An 18,539-nucleotide genomic window follows, 5' to 3' on the forward strand; every position below is an offset into this window, starting at 1 on the left:
TGCTTTATGCGCCCCCTTAACAATTAATTCAATAATACAATATTTTTAATTCAAACAATCTTAGAGATATTTCAATCTACCTAACTACAAACATACGCATTGTAAACGCATGTATTGACGTGATTTAATGTCCAATTTCTATTGTAAATGTGAACATTTTTCGTAATGACGATTTATTTATGTATATTATATTGTACCAATTAGTTAGCACGGTACTGTATGTAACGTGGCGCTACATAAGGCTGCGGGCGAGCGGCTTAGTACAACGCTTACATACTTGGCTAATTTAAATCCCTATTGGCCAGCCTAATCCCTAAAAATAATCATACAAAATATTGCACAAGTTTTCCATAATCGACTCGGACGTCGAACAAAAGTCAAATAATTTGTCACAAATTAATTTAAATTAAAAGTTAAATATCAAGTCGTCTCAAATTCCTTACTGGAGCACTTCACATGTGCTTTAGGTACCGATCTACTTTATTATTGGGTCGAGCTAATGACCCTACACTGTGTAACGACTTGTGTCCGTACGGAAACGTTGGGGAACGCTCTGTGAGAAATGTCCGGATACAACGGAATACAACTGTCCGGAAGCAATATGAAGTATGATGTAAATTAAACGTAGAGGAACAAGAAATTAGGTAAGTCAGGGCATTCTCTAATTAAATTCCTGACTCATATGCTTCTTGTGTAGAGATTGCAAATGTATCGTTATCTGTTATGAACTTTTACCACTAGTTAAAAACAGATGTAAAATGCATCCACCCTGTGGTAGGAATGGGACCTCACCCAAAATCTGTTTTTCTAACATTTAACAACAACAAAGTCTATAACGATCGCGATCAGTACTTCACAATTTCCAATTAAACGTTGACGTCACGCTAGTTATCTCGGAGCGCTATAAAAAACAACATAAAATTCCCCGAACGACTCCGCTCTGAAGTCCGAACTCGGCTCGGTTCACGCGAAGGCAACTCTGAACACACTTAAGATATTAATCCCGAATCTATAAATATGATAATATAACGGCGTGACTCAAGCATCGCGTCTCTTTGTATCTATTTATTTATTTATTTATTTATTTATTTATTTATTTATTTACGGCATACGCCAAACCATACATATATATTAAACTTAATTCTAAACTTATCACTATGTTCTTAGTTCTAGGTACCTCTTACATTCTTCACCTATCATTCCCATCCCTGACACAAACAAATCATATACTGGTGCAGAATTGAGGATTGAGTTCAGCAGTGAAAGCATGCGAGGCACCGGAGACTGCTGGCGTTGAACCGTGCGTGTGCGCCAAGCAGCTAACAGTCGGTGGCTACGAGCCCGTGTATAATTGTCAGGCACATTAAGCCGTAAGAGCATTTCTACTAAATCATTAGAATCTATTTTATTGTATAAAACGTTAAGAGCAAATTTAACAGTTGATAGACTTCTACGAAGTTCCAGCGAGTTATAACCCAAACTACCCAGCAAGAATTTTGTGGGATACAGATATGGGTAATAATTAAAATTTCTCGCATACAAGTACCTTAAGAACTTCTTTTGGACCTGCTCCAACATAAGGACATATTTTTTCTCGTAGGGACTCCAGACAATGGAATTAGTCTCTAGAATACTCCTAACAAGTGCCGAGTAGAGAACTCTAATAGCGCTATCTGAAAGTCCGACAGAGTTGCGCAGTAAGAATCCTAAACGTTTGTATGCAGCGTTAGAAACATTGTGAATATGCTCATGAAACGAAAGATGAGGCACGAATGTGATACCTAAGTCGCGTACTTTATTCACACGTGATATTCGATCCTGTCCCAAACTATAAACATAGTTCCGTATATAGGCTGAACGACTAAATGTCATAAATTCACACTTGTCAATATTAAAGTGTAGTTTGTTCTCCACACTCCACATATAAACTGCATCTACGTCTGTTTGCAAGCGGCAGTAATCTTCATCCGATTTAATGACCTTAAATATTTTAACATCATCGGCAAAGAGTAAGATATCCGACTTTTCAATTACATCCGGTAAATCGTTTATCAGTAATAAAAACAGCAAAGGACCAAGATTTGATCCTTGACTTATACCAGATCGAGTAGAATAAGAATCTGAAATATACGGGCCATATTTTACAAATTGTTTCCGATCCCTAAGATAATTAGAAAACAGCTTGAGCAAAGTCGGGCCACATCCATGATCTGCTAACTTCAACAACAGTACATCATTATCAACACGGTCAAAAGCTTTGCGGAAATCGAGATAAATAACATCGACTTGATTCTGCTTATCCATTTCACGTGATAATGTCTCAACAAGTGAAATGAGATTTGTAGCGACCGACCTGCGTGGTAAAAAGGCATGCTGAAAAGGAGAGATGTATGGCTTGCATTCATGTAGCATTTGAGAATGCAAACACATCTCAAATACCTTGGCTAGTGAACATAAAATCGCCACTGGTCTATAATTTTCAACTTTGGTTCTACTGCCAGATTTAGGAATCGGTATAACTCGCGACTTCTTCCATAGTGTAGGGTATACACCTTTCATCAGAATAAGATTGAATATGTGCATTATAGGTTCAATTAGGTATTCCACAAGACCCTTAATGATATAAGCAGGTATCATGTCAGGTCCAGGAGAAGCGTTAGATTTTAATTTTTTTATACATCGAGTATCAAAACGTATTGCACCAATGTTTGCCGATACCACAATCCTACTTGATACTATGTATAAATGCGAAAATTGGTGGGCTTGGATGGATGATGGTTACTCATTCACGCAAAACCCACTGAACGGATTTTGATATTACTCGGCAATGATGTAGCTTATGGATCAGAACAACACATGAACTAATAAAATACACGCCAATTGCCGTACAGGGACCTTGATTATCCACCTATTAGTTATCAATTCAAATATGTACATTCATTGGTAAAGATCACTCGTTCAAAGAAAGCGTCGTTTAAAAAACAATAACACGCATGAATCACAGATCCGGCGCGGCGCTCCCGCGGTGCCCGTGCCGACGCCCGCGCAGTTTCCTGCCCAGTGCCGACACATCTTCCTACCGCTCCCTACGTCACTGGAGACAGCGGTTAAACAAACCTCAGAAAATAGTTTTATTTATACTGGATATTTATTATCAACAATGCCATCCCATTCAGGATCGTGTGCATTATAACTTTACCTAACTAAGAAATCAGACAGTATATTATCCTTTAACAGAATATCCCCAAAAATTAGCGCGACTGCTTTTCTACTAAGTGTATTATTAACATTTTCTTGTTCCATTTTATCATATACACTGGTCAGATATTAGCTACATCAAATGTGTGATAATTTATACAATAAATTATATTAATTTAAATGAGTTAAAATATCGATAACTCATTAGCAATACACAATCGGATGATGTCATATCATTAGTTGCTCCAATATCAATTGCGACGATGAATAGCTTCCTACATTTATCATACTTTATCCATCGATTACGCACTGTGCGTTACAATTACAGCACATTTCTCTCGACTCTTGATTTACATGCACTTCCTCGTTTCCTATAACTTTAGTTAGATATTGTTGATCTTATTATTTATTTCCATATAGCAGCGAGGTTAGAAGACATATTAAATAAAATTCGAATTCCAACATCTTATAGTAATCCCTAATAACATTAAAAGCGCATTATCAATAATAAATAATTTAAGTAAATTCTTCTCCGCACTATCATTTGATATCAATCAAGATACACCTGATACACCTGTATTTAAAATTCGATATAATCATCTAATCTATGTTTACTAAGAATTTTGGAATCAGAAACTTTCTATGATTACGTTTATCAGTTGAAGCGACGACACTGTTGTATCGCATACAGAATCGAAATCGTTCGACAAAACAAAACAATACTTAATCTCGTTTCGATTGGGCCATTTCGCAGTAAACATGTTTGCAGCTGAGCTTTATCAACATGACTGTAATCATATTATGCGCTAAATCTGCTGTACCGTCAATATCTTGTGACGAAATGGCTGCACCGTTCAAAACAGTGATGGCCCCTTTTCACTATGGGCAGTGTTTGTCCATCAAATGATCGTTGATGTTTGCCGTCATCACGGCGATTACCAATAAACATGTACAAAGACGGCCGATCATAGACATTTAGACAACTATCGTAATTGCCTCTACTCGTCCAACGCTGCCCATTACGAGTAGAGCTCATGACATTCAGTAATGTTTCACAGAATAGCTTCGTAGCTGTAGCCTGTAGAGAGCAGTGTGCCCGCGCCCACTCGTGCCTTGCACCCAATGAACACACGTCTCACAATCTACGAGAAGGATTATGCACGATTTTATTCTCCGCGATTGTGTCACTGTGTATTTTTATACTCGTTAAATAACATATCATCTCATTTATATTCCGTTTGAAACATAATATCGCATTAAATCGATATCATTCAAACTGGATTTTGAGAGCACGCGGGACATCTGGTCAAATAAAATTTATAATGTTATTCCATTGATTTTTGTGTCTGCTATATTTTTTTATTATTTGGTCCTAATTTATTCAAATTACCTATATCGGTTTCATTTACAATAATAATCGTTAACATTAAATATTGTTTAAATAAAAGCCACTACGTTACGTACGTCAAACTCCGGGGATAATTTCACAGAAGATCACTATAAATGTAAGAGTAGCATTACTTCAGAAAAAGATTAAGAGCAAGAAATAATGTTGTATAAATTAAAAAAAAAGTACAACTAGAAATGGAATACTTCTACTTGAAACTTTCAATTGTGTAATAATTTCATATTTCCAGTTCAATTTATATACGAATTACAAAACAATCCAGAGCGAATCCTAATGGATCTAAATACATAATCATTGAAGGGTTTTACTCAAAAATCATATCAATGGAACATAAAAATCCACAGATAATAGAAATCAAACATAATATTTAAGATAAACGAGTCTGTATAATACATGTTTAAATCAAGTTATAGCCAGTTCTAGTGGCTGGTGAGACAGCATGTCTCGTGGGCCATCGCCGTTCCCACGTGAGCTCACCGAGTCTCCAGCGATGGAGAATATATTTTGTGTGACACTTGATATCGTTTCTATTCGCTCGCGGTTTCGTGGGAAACTAACACTGATAGGTACTTGTCAAATTTATTGTTTGACACGTTTACGATATTATAATTAATTTGCTTACGATTGATTATGAATTGGGATATAGTCATATTTTTTTGTATCAAATTAGAAACAACGTCTATATTGGAAATCAAAAAATATTTAAGATATGGTCTGTTTGATACGATTCTGTAGTAGGCCTCTGAATAATTTTTATCAATTCTGAAATACAAATAAAGGATGTAAGAATTATGAATGGTTACTTTTTGTCAACCACAATTGATGAATGCGAAATAGAGGAATATTTGAATGGGAACGGATAAAGTAAGGTCTATGCGAAAGAATGCGAGAGTCAAGTTACTGCCAATGATGAAGAATACGCAGTAACGATCCTTTATTAATAAAAACTCAAACTTTTCTCACAGGCAAAGTATTTTATCATATCGTCTACTTTAATACACGGAAAAAACAAGAGTTTCTCAACAACGGCTCCCGTACAAAGGTATCGTTGATCGATTTAATTCCGAATATATCCAGTTACGAGATCCATTAGCGACGCTCGGTTCCCGCGAACCCGCCGGCTTCTGTTACATCTGACACTGCTTATTATTGCTAGCCATTAGTGGAATACACAGACAAATATACAATACACGTGTTAGGTCATAGGTAAAATTCTTGAAAACTTTTTTATCTATAGTTACTACTAAAAATTAAGTAGAAATTAATCGAGGAACATATAAAACGCCCGCTATCGGAAAAGGCCTTGAATGTCATTATGATATTAATGACAAAGAATTTGCGAAATTTGGCAAATGCACTCATCTATTCCCCCACGTAAGAGTACGTTACACGTGACTATCTACCTAAATCTAAATGCAGTACAGTGTTCACTATTTAGGTGCAGACTACTACATCCCTAATATGTAATCTCGCGACGTTTGCACATCTACGTGTTGTCGCGAGTCACACCAAGGCGGCCGCTCCGCCCACGAGCCACCGAATTAGTGCTTCTAATTATACTAACAACGTAAACAGACAGAAATAACCGCCGATAGCTAGACGGTACGCGGTCACATTGTTGCCCATTGCGGGCATTATCGGCGCTCGATGGATTACTGAGAATAATTAATAATGCTAAGAATTCATTATAATTAATTTACTTTTGCGTGATTTGAACATACCATGTTTCAAATGATGGAGATATTTTTTATTAAAAACTCTTCAAATTTATACATGTATCTAAGTTGTTACTTATAGTTTGGTATAATAATTGGTAACAATATTAAAAGTGATGCATACAAAAATATTGATCAATTAAAATCGCAACACTGTAAGATGTGTATTGGTTTATAAACCCTGAGAATGAAAACTATGGCTACAGCATAGCTGCATTCAACTTACCCCGCTCTCCTGACTGGTGGCTGTAGGCAGGCCATGCTCCTCATTGTACCTCCGCCTCGCGCGATGCCTCAGCAACGCCGAGGCGTCCGGCTGTCCGAACTGAAACACTTGCTCGTCCTTTCCCAAAAACACTTTGTCACTAAACTCTGTTTTTTGAAAGTCTGTGCTTATAAACTCGCGGCTACCGTCCAATATTTCTGACGAAACGCGTAGCGTGTCTGACGACAGCCGCAGCGAGTCGGACGACGCGCGCACGCCGTCCGCGGGGGCGCGTAGGTGATCTGACGGCGCCCGTAGCGCATCATAGTGCCCGCGTAGCTGATCGGGCGCTACGCGTAGCGCGTCTACGGCTCGTAGGCCGTCCGCTTGCCTGTCGTCGCGGTAGTTCTCGCATATTTGGTTGAAAGTGTTAAAGTATTCGATGGCCAAGTCCGTTTTCGGCTGGTACGCGATGTCAGTCATCGGCGGCGTGTCCGCGGGCAGGAAGTTGGACTCCATGACGTCATTTCGTAGAGCCATCCTCTTTGTGTTTACACTTTGACATTATCACGTGTTCACTTGCACATTTTGTTTGCTTTATGTTCACTGTCGTTGTCTTTTGTGTTGCACTTTGTTAATAACTTATTTATATCACAGATCTAAAATTTGGATATACACTCTCTAATGTTCAATGAATTTGAAGTAACCTAATGAAACAAATGATTAGATCAAACATGATTTTATTATTTACTAGCGACAGTGGTTGGAGTTCGTCGTGGAAATAATCTTAGTTGATTCACGTTTTTTTCTAAAGTATGCGATGGGGTGTTTTAAAATAAATTTTAGTGTAAATCGATGAATCTAAACGTCGACGTAGTCGCAACTACTATGTGATGTTAAAAATAGCACTTCAAAGTCAAATCTCGATCTCTTATAAATGTAAACATCAACCGTCTATTAGTCTCGCCCAGTGTTATAATTATAAGCTTATTATTAAACAAAATTGTTTCAAGAGTATCTTCACTTTTATAATTTGATGTAAAGTGAAAATTATTTTAATTTTCGTCGCTCTGAATTTAAACGGTTAGATTTGATAAAATATAAAAGTGTGCAAATAAGAACCGAGAAAAAACATCAGGTTGGATACCTGTTGTGATCTGTGTGATGTGATGTGTGATGGGCTGTCATCACATATCACGTATCTTTCTTTTCGTATGTACAAAGCGGTTTAATTTCGGAAATGTTTTGAAATAATGTAATCCATATTGTATTAAGTAGTTATATCAAACAAGGAATAAGTTTAAGCATCACTCTATTGGGCGGACAGATGAAATTTCTCACTTCGAAAGCGCTCACGGTTGAGATCACGACAAATAAAAAATAATAACTAACTACTTTAATGCATTACTTTCAGGTAAGTATTTAGCACCTTGCGCCCCCGTCCCGTAACTCTAGCGTCCTGGGAATCGAATCGGGGACAAAGAGAAAGCAGGTAGCGTCGCCACTTTCTTTGTCAAATTATTTATATGGGATGGAACAGCTGATCTTTAAATGTTGCCGAGTGATGAAAGCAACTAAATATAAACCACATGTACATGATATTACCTATAACAGTTAACAACTTTTAGTGAAAAACGGAATAAATCAATGCTACGAAATTAAATTACACAAAGACGTTATCCTATTTCGCTACAACTTTGCTTTTGCCACAAAACTTCTAGAGTAAGTTTTTAAAAAGATAACAATTATATAAGGTACCTTTATTGATATTGGATGAATCGTATTGCAAAGTGAGTTACGATATTCTAATTTTGTATATACTAAGTATATATAAGTGAAACTATCGTAAATAACAGCATCTATATACGTTCTACGATTGTTTTATAATTTGAAATTCATGCAAATAGATCATAATATGAATACCTAAAATAAATACACATCACTCAAAAGTTCAAGTTTTATAAGATACACGCCACGCTCGCCAAATGTTTCCCAGAAAGAAGACCCAGTAAGGTCATTATATGGTTTCTTTTTACAAGAAACTACATTATATTGAAGAATATAGTCTATTTTTAACTGTATCGATAACACAACAACGACACTTGATTCCCCGATATTCCCTTCATCCGTGAAGACACTACCTGCTTCACTTTTATAAGTCCTTAACATCCAACTAGATTTTTGAGGCAGCTTTTATTATAAAATGTATTCACTTTAAATAAGTAATTAATCGTCACTTCATTTTGACACACATAAAATTTTAGTACATCGATAATGTGGCCACTAATTACATGCAGTACCTACTTTTTATCTTAATTGAGGAAAAAATGTCAATAGCGCGAGTTACCTTATATGTGAACGTTGCTACTTGCTCGCGAAGAGGTAAAATTGTTTAGATTACTGCGCTGACGCATACCTGATACTTGACTGATTATTTTATAGGCATTTAATTGTGAAGGTACAAATTAAATAATTTTCATTTTGTAGTGACCAGAATAACACCAGATGTAAGGGGCCGCGCGGCTGCGCTTGCGCTGCTTTATTAATAAATATTAAATATATTTCAATAATGCAGCTTGTTTTCTATCATAACATCCACTAATATTCAAACAAGGTATCGCTAGAAAAATATACATTACTTCTCATTATTTTTAAGAATAACGGTTCAGGTAGCACCTACCTACAGCAGTTTTGTTTTGATTTTATTAAGATAACAACTGTTATTCAATACGAATTCAAATAGAAGTGCTGGATGTACAAATAAATTTATTCTTTGTCTTTTGTTATTGAAGTGTTTTCCAAGGATATTTGGTAATAATGATCGCAACGATGACAACACAGCTATGTGGGTACTGTGTAGTGATCGTCGTGGTAGGTGGCGGGTAGGGTTACGGCGCGGGTGGTCCCGGGGCGCGCCCAAACGCGCAAAAACCGAGGATACTGTTACCCACTGTTTCAGAGGGATGTGTTTTGTATGTGCACTTGTGACGGAGGTGTGGTGATAACTATTGACCATCAAATCGATCGCTTACTTCTTTATGTGTGTTGGTTGAGAAGATAGCTCATGTGGGTAGTAGAATATATGAATCTTCCAACTAATACGATAAACGTGAAGTATGTTACTCATGATGGTTCGAAGGCAATAATAAGATTTTAACATTGAAAAACTACGTAGAAATAAGCTCTAAGCACACCCCGGACACTCCATACAAAATTATCGTTTTGACAGTCACACTGTAGAGATTGCAAATGTTAACGCTTTATGGTTGGCACATTTTTGACTAGCGTAAAAAAAAATTCGCGTTTTTCTGATGAAATACATCCGTAAACAGCACAATATCTAACCATTTTCTACGAAAAACGAAAATCAATCAAAATCATACAATATCAATCGATAACGATAGTCCTTGTAGAAAAATGTGGACCATTTTTAGACTGATCGTGCGGGTTGAGGTAAAGTGTTTAATTTTTGCGGGAGGCGGAGAGTGTCCGCTCTGTAGCGTTTAGCTACTATTATGTATCCTGTGCTCTAAGTATATTTTACAGCTGTGTTAAGACCAGAAAAATCGCCTTAATATTAACCCGTTCGACTTAATACTAACCCTTTTGAGGCAATTCTCATTACTTAATGACGTTCAATATTTCAGGCTTTCTCTTACGAACGTAGGAGAAACTAAGCTAGGTTCTGCTCGCTAACCTCCTCGCTGGTCTGCAGCCCAGGGCCACAGGTACGAGACCTGTACGCACACACGCATTGCATCAGCGGCGCGCACCTGCCCGGCAGCTGCGCCCGGCGACCGGTTCGATGCCCGTCGCGTGCACCTTTACGATTCTGACCCGGATTTATGATTATATTTATTTAGTTCTTTTTGTGAAACCTCCTCGTGCCGCTCGTTTCATTAAAATCAGTTGATTTAATTAGCATCTTATTGCGGCGGACCGTTAACGTGCCGCGGCCCTTAGCGGAGAGCGCGGTACCTTCAGTCCACACGTCACATCATGCGACAACTTTCCTCCGTCACGTCGCAGGAAATATTGTAAAGTCCCCAGGATCTATTAAATATTTTAAATCAAGAATTGCACGCTTTTACTAAACGAGACAGTGGCGATTTACAGACAAAACATTAAACAGCTGTGTCAAGGGAAGTGGAATTTTACCTAGGTGTAAGTTTACATATTTTATTGAATACATTTTCAATACATGAAATAACCAGTGCGATAGGACAATAATATTTACATCACGGAAAAGGGTAGAGGTATGATAATTATTTTATTAATATGAGCGCCTGTTTCATACGCTTTTCTCAAATTCAAAGAATCGTTAATCTTCATATATATTCATCTAGCATTCTAGCTGAACCTATCATTACCCATTGTACTGCCAGAGCAGACCAAATTAAGGCAATTGTTAACTCATATTATTAATTTAAACGAATGGAGTGAAGTAACCCTTTGACTGGGCCAAACTTTATTCATCTATTAGGTACAAGGATACATCATGAACATGTTCAACAATCATTCTGGCTACCTCCGACTACACAAACAAGCTATAGGCATAATAATTCTTAATGATAGATCCATTCGAGCAGAGCCACTAAAGCGGTCGCCAAACGCTTTCCCAAAAACACGTGTTCCAAAAGCCATCGGTGGTTGTCGGCGAGTGACAGGTGGCGCCGCGGTCAAGGTCACCCACCCCGCCCCGATCAGCTGCTGGCAATCACAACACAGGATCCATCCGCGCCACCACACACCAGACCAGACAGTATTGTTGACATAACACACTAACAGTTTATAGCTCTGTTTGTGCCATAAACTAATGTGACGCGTAGTTCGCGCAGACGATACACATGTTTATATGCTTCGTTGGTTTTCCTTCTACTTGATCGGAGATCGGATTGATTTAATTAATTATAAATATTAATGTAGTTTTTAATAGTTTTTAACATGAGAGCAAAAAATCTTCCGTAGGAAATGTCCTTCGTTTGCCTATCAAGTACTTATCCACTTACGAATACGTAGTTACTATGTACTTATTCGTAGCCTGGCCATTTAGCCATCGAAATTGATAAACATAACTATTACAGTGGTATTTAAATAATTTTATTGTGAGGTCAATTAATTCTATAAAAATTAAATACTTGCAGGTAATTTCTTACTCTACGCGATTGGAACTCGATCTTACCTATACATAATAACAGTATCCGCACAAAAAAATGTTCTATATTTATCAATGAAAACGAATACTAAATAATATTTATGTGAAGCAAATATGAGATGTCGTGCAACAAAGCGCATTCCGCTGATTATTCACTTATTGCGAGTGCACAGCGGTAAGGGCGGACACACACGCGACGGCTCACCGCACCGACCGCTTGTGGTGGGGCCAAGTTTAAGTGGCGTAGGCCGAGATTCACAGATCGCACTTTAACTTTACTTTGATGGAAAGATCTACTTTCACAGAAAAATATATTTCTTAGTCGTGTCAAGCTCATCTTTACTTTTCGAAAACTATACTTTACTTAGTAAAGGCTAAGGAGTCGATAATCATGACTTTGGTCTCAAAGTAAACTTTACATGACTATGCGTATAAATCATGTAGGCCTTCATTTTAAACTAATTTCCTAGAACATAAACGCATTTTAATATGGTTGGGTTATAGCTCGAAACGTCATGTCGATTTGAGTGACATTTTTTTGTTGATTTGTTGCATTGCTTCGTTTGTCTTAGAACTTTATAATATTTTTCTGACGAATTTTGCTGTGGCTACCGGTTTTTGATATTTCTACAACAATCTTCCCGACCGTGGCTTGTTATAACGGATTTGAAACTGCTACCTGACTGACAATTATTATTGCAAATCCGCGTAATACCTACATTGTGTTTTTTTTTTCTAAACAATTAATTTTTGATATAAAATAATAATGTTATTATTATATATGGAAATACATATAATTGAATATGTTCTCAAAAACATAAATTATGCGTATAATGTAACAGTCACACGTATTTCCCTGTACTTTACTTTGAGGCCGTACTTTTCTAAGGAAAGTCAAGCAATTGTCTCTGAAATTAAATATGTTGAAAGTAAACTTCGGACATACAAAGTTTACTTTGTGAAGACTCTTTTGCGGTAAAGTAAAGTCACGACTGTGAATCTGGGCCTTAGTCATGCGGAATCGTACTAACCAAAACACCCTAAATTAACATTTAACTCGAGAAATATAATCATCTAACTCAACATTCCTAAAATTAAAGCAAAAGTTAGCTGTGCATAAAAATAAAATAACTTCCGAAATCAACTAAACAACTCTGTCACAAAAACGCTTGTTTCAACCCGCATTACGGACTTCATGTTCCTGCAGCCTACAACCACCACCGTCACCGCTACTCGCAAGCAGTGGGCCGCGCGTGCGACGCCGGCCTACAGCGGCCAGCAGACAGTACGTCGCCGCAATCACTCGCCGTGCACCGCATTCCTGCATACTAAACTATATACACTAACGACCGAACGGTAATATTCCATCTGCAATGCGTGAACCATGGAAATTGATTGTTTTATAGCTTCCCACGACGGTCACAGACCAAATGAGATAACGCGATCTTCTGTTAAATTTATTTTATTAAAGTGTTAATTTGTTTAAATTTTCGGATAAAGTATTTTGAAATAAGCCATCAGCTAAGATAATGATTATAGTGGTGATAATCAGTGTGTGTTGCATTCAATTTCTCCCCAGTTTCAGGAATCTTAGAAGCCGATTATTTACTCCTTGGTTATTATTAGTTGTGATAGCTCATATCCATGGTATAATTTCTATTTTACCAGCAGTAAGTGAGTATACGTAATCTAAGGTAAATACAGCATATTCTGCCCACTTATCCATTCCTAGCCAATCATAATTGAAATTGGCAACTGGCATGTCCTAATGGCAAAAAATATCCACTAGCACGATGCACGTCAAAAAAAGGATAGAAAACGATAGCACAAGAGTGTAACTGCCAACACATCTGTATTCCGGTGCGTCAATGAGATGTGAGATAGCCGTTCGCTAAGGACACGATTAATTCAGGAATCCGCGGGGTTCGCGGGATGAATCATGTATGCGCCGCTGGCTGCATTACAATCGCTTGCGGTACGAGGAGAAAAGTTTTCCGCGTTCCCTAGACATTGGTCGTGATTGCTATTGACTACTTTGTAACTATTTATCTTGAAAAACTGGCGAGTCTCCTGGCCTTACAATGGCCCGGTACAAATAAAGTATGTTAAGAATTAAGAAGTATTTATACGAAGACGGAATAAGAAGTTCAAAAATGATGACAAAATAGATATCAGCTTTCAATATTTCAATTCAATAAGTGTGAGAGAATGAAAATGAAAAATTCTTTTGTGAAGATAGTGACACTGAAAGTCTCCCACGCGTCCCGAAAAATTATTCAATACATCAACCATTCAAGTTTAAACTGATTACCTGTAAGGTCACAAATCAAAACGGATGTCGCATAACGGATGTCTCACGAACTGCTCGTGTCACCTTACGGGAATCGAACCCGACACCCGCATTGTGTAAGGCTATCCGGTGAGGGGGTAATTGCACTTTCCCTTTAATTTCACAAAAAGGGGACCTATACCTTATATTTACTTAAAAACATTTGACAAGAAGTGCTCTAAATGATTAACCCACATATTTTGATTCTGGCATTTAACCTTATCACAGGCATGCGAGCTTTTTATTGAATGCAGCTGAAAATGCTTCATTGATTTAGAAGTAGTACCAAAATAGAAGAATATCTTATCGTTCGTGCGATCGGAGGAAATCTTCTCAACAATACAGTATAGCTTTTTACGAAAAGTTTGTAGATATGTATACGATGAGGTTAAATTCATGATAAGCGATACATTATCATGATAATTTAACGTTTCTGCACAACTCGTATAAGTGGACCTTCCTGGCCAATATAATACAACGAAGGAAAAATAGAATCTCTATTTTCAAATAGAACACTAAAAGCAACTATAGATTTCTCAGTATTTTTTTTTCTGTATTTGGATGATTCTAAAGGAGTTATAAAGGAAGTCTAGTCGAATAAATAAATAGTATAATCCGCAATTTCCCAATTCTGGGAACAAGGTGGACATCAATAAGGCATTAGCTGCGCTTACTATTCACGGCTCGTCCATCTTACAAACAGACGTTTTTACCGATCACCAAACAATACCAGATTCGATTCCCAACGGATACTCATCTACTAGGCCAATTCAGGTTTCGAGGAAAATCAAGAAAATCGTCAATATATGAATATTGGAATTATCGGAAGTTTTCTGCAAATAAATACCTAGTCATAGTTTTATTGAATGCAATAATTGTCACTTACGTATTGCTTTTAAAAGTACTGAAACGGCGTGTGTTATATATGTACATGGCTATTGTGCGAACTGGGTCACATTCGCAAACACATTGATGATTAACGTCTGTTCGGTCATCATCAGTCTATTTAACCATAACGGATACTTCGGCTTATTATAAGAGTTTAGGTCATGGATAATATATTGCTAAGCCAAATTAATGGCTAAACACGTTTCACGCTACACTTTATAAGATAGTTCAAATCTATTTTCTATTGAAGTTGTAACATACATTTTCGCTCTTAAATAAATTCTGAGGACAATATGTAAAAATTACACATCATTTCATTTCAAATGATACAAACCCTACGTAAATCAAATAAAAGCGCACGTAATATGTGGCAAATAATACAGAATTTCTTTGCAGCTACCAATTTATGTGCTTCTAATAGCGGCTGCAATTTCTCCAGCTCTGTAATTAGGTGTCTTGTACGCAATCGATTTTTATTCGCGATCTAATAAAATATTCATTCGGCCTGTGCGGCTGACGTGGCGCGAGCCGACTTAATTGAAACAAAGAAATTGTACTATTGTGTCCTTTCTAATTCTTGAGTCAGCACATTGGGTACAATCTTGCCCTGTATTTTTGGTGTCACCAGGGTTATGGTACTTAACTGGTCTCCACACAGATGTACTACGTCAAATAGTAGCGTAATCTCAACGCGTTTAAAGACTGAATGGACTGTTTCTTTGTGATACAAAAAAGCATTTGTAAACATTTCTATAGGACGATAAATGCAAAAAAATAACCTCGTTAGGCATTTCAGTCATTGTGGAACGTGTAATATCAGAAATTGTTAGGCATAACATGTAATTTTTCAATTCTTGTTATTGCTCAAAATCTCATCTTTAATTACCTTCAAATAATCTTTGTTCAAACCTCTTTTAATTGAATTGCTACAACTGTTTCTAATTCCGCAGCGGGTATATGTATAATCGATGTTATTCCACGATAACATAGCTTATAAAACTAGGTACGTCATTGCTTTAAAAACAATGTGCGGCTCACATCCAACAGGTGGTTATGCAACTCATTATATCTCATAATCTCATTAAACAGCCATAGGTGTGTCCAGCTTACTGGGTTAATGCCACGTAGTGACAATAATTTACAATATTTATGACAAAATTAATTCGTCTGTGGCGTGACGTTAAGTGACGGAACGGAATACAGAATGAACTAGAACAAAAATAAATTGATATTGTTCATATTCTGTCAAATAGATCCTTCGATTAGGTATTTGGTCCTTCAAAGCATTCATAGAAAACAATTATTATATTTTTGATATGTCCTTCCATGCAGAAATTTTATTTGAAGGATGCGGTGCCGATAAATATATTATCTTCAGCCAATATTGTTTCATGAAATTTACCTACAAAATTTTATTCATTTGTATATCTTTACGTTTCTTACATTTCCTATTCACCTAAAATGCCTTTAGCCGTAACCACGGGACCACTGCGGAAAGTTATCGGATAAGTTGGCGTCGGATTAATTGCCGACAAAATGCGAAAAGTTTAAATTAATGGTTAAAAAGTTGTTATAAACGGTCCAGAGACTGAATCCTTTGTAATCATTATTTCAAATCCTCCATCCACAGGCTCAAATATATGAATAAAATCGGATGTTATTCAATTATTATTTTTTTCATGTTTTTGTAACTGAAAAGTTGCATAGCAATGAGTATAACATCTTGTATTTCATAAAGATACTGAACTTTTTGTTTTCTGTTCATTTTTTTTATAAAATAATTTTGTTTTATTTAGTAAGGTTCATAAGATATTATGTTGCATTAGATGCGCACATTAATAGTGTATCATAAATTACATTGTTAAATGAAAAGTAATGATCGCAAATCATACTTATAATTTAATCATTATTGAATCATCACGCGTGTTTAAAATCAAAGTATCAATAAATTAACAAAAATGAATTAATTATGAAAAGCGCTAAAATATTATATTTTTTCCTTTTTTTACAAAACTTTTCTAAACGTAGGCTATCTAAAGTTATTTTCACGCTACGAACTCACCGTGCCGCTATTTAGAATTATTAAAATACAGAGTACAGACGTACAATAATCCACAACGTATTTATATATCCTCGATATACACCATTCACAGCACTATTCTTACCATAGACAACCAAACAAACACACAAAGTGTATCACGTTAGCACAACACTTTTATAAAAAAACTTTTCAATATTGGCGCGAAACGGCGCACGTAATGACATCCGCTGTCAATGAAACCCCATGGCCAACTGGCGACCGCCGCTCACTTCGTGCTCGAGTTGCCAGCCGTGTTATCATTTTCCCAATTTTATGTTCAAATTCTACGATGAGAGAACGAACAAGTCAACAAATCAGTAAGTAAAATTCTTAATGTAAATCATATTATTTCGTTATCAATTGCATTTGGAAAGATACCAGAAAAATTGGAAAGTTTTGAGTATTGTTATACCTAGCCGAATCTATTATTATCTTTTTTATCTTCACTAATAGTGATAACTATTATAATCAGCACAAGATAAAACATTTAATTAGCATATAGTGCTACAATCTTTCTGAACCTATGATTATACAAACATATTGATAGTGTACTTTATAGTTCGTATTTTATTAAATTTCCCTAACTTTGAGCACACAAAGCTCTCTCGCGGCAGGCAACCCTCGAGCGCGCGCGACGTTGCCGCTTCGGCGCACAACGTAACAATAATGAGGTTAAAGTTTCAAACAACTTTTTTTATTTTCAGCGGAGCTTCGCGATCTACGGACTTGTAGTAAACATTGAAATGGTTTTTACAAACTATATAATACTTACGTTGGAGTGCTATTTGTGGTTATTTTACAGTTTTTTCTTTTAACTACCTACTACGTAGTCAGTTTTACGTTAGATTATAATATTGTAACTGAACTTTTTAGTTGAAGATAGTTAAAGAATTGTAACAATATAATATGACTTTGTACGAGTAAATTTGAAGGAAACACTTAAATTGTGTGCATTTACAATAGCCGACCGATAACAGACTTTTTGGCAATGAACGAGGTTAAACAGTCAGTCAAAAGACACGCTATTTCCAATGATATCTATGTAGCATTATTATTAAAAAAATTACGTAAAATTTAATAACATTTTAAACTTCTTCACACTACACTTGAGTGTCTCGATTCAAAATTCTATTGATAGCTTAATTTACTCTACTATAAATTGATTTAACACTAACGCAAAATAGATAATACGTGACGATAACATGTCACTTAATCTTATTCATTAAATAATAATATCACGTACACGTTGATATATGAGCACAAAGAAACATTGTGGAAAACTAACAAAAGTCAGTCTTATAAATTGGATAAGTTTTAATAGTATTTTCAAAATCAAGCTTGTGATATACGTGATGAATAATTATTGAATGTCCATTCAACTAAAAGGTTATCTTAATTTGTAGTTTAAATTAACAATTTTTCACAATCTGATATGATCCTTTCATGTGGCTGCAGTGTTGCGCTAATCTCAGGAACTGCTGGTTCCTATGGCACTTTTTGTTTTTGATAGAACATTTATAGGGGAAGTCTATAAGGCTGTAATACAACATCACGGATGGAC

General features: G+C 36.3%; 1 protein-coding gene across 6 annotated transcripts in view; it reads right to left on the reverse strand.

The window, feature by feature from the left end:
- Positions 1 to 17,276, reverse strand: part of da (transcription factor daughterless) — a 32,046-nt gene extending 14,770 nt beyond the window's left edge. For 2 of the 6 annotated variants that reach the window (XM_089712195.1, XM_089712194.1), the window contains exons 1-2: positions 17,064 to 17,275; positions 6,548 to 7,233 (exon numbers count right to left, since the gene is read on the reverse strand). In XM_089712195.1, coding sequence (XP_089568321.1) covers positions 6,548 to 7,066 — 519 coding nt within the window. In that variant the 5' untranslated portion in view covers positions 7,067 to 7,233; positions 17,064 to 17,275. Of the gene's footprint in view, positions 1 to 6,547; positions 7,234 to 16,960 lie in introns of all 6 variants that reach the window. The other 4 variants (XM_089712193.1, XM_089712190.1, XM_089712192.1 and 1 more) reach the window with 4 other exon arrangements.
- Positions 17,277 to 18,539: the final 1,263 nt, after the last annotated feature.

Source organism: Colias philodice, chromosome 28, assembly GCF_061535455.1.
Source record: "Colias philodice isolate Cphi_HAF_F1 chromosome 28, ilColPhil1 Martin Lab GWU primary, whole genome shotgun sequence".
Classification (NCBI taxonomy): Eukaryota; Metazoa; Arthropoda; class Insecta; order Lepidoptera; family Pieridae; genus Colias; species Colias philodice.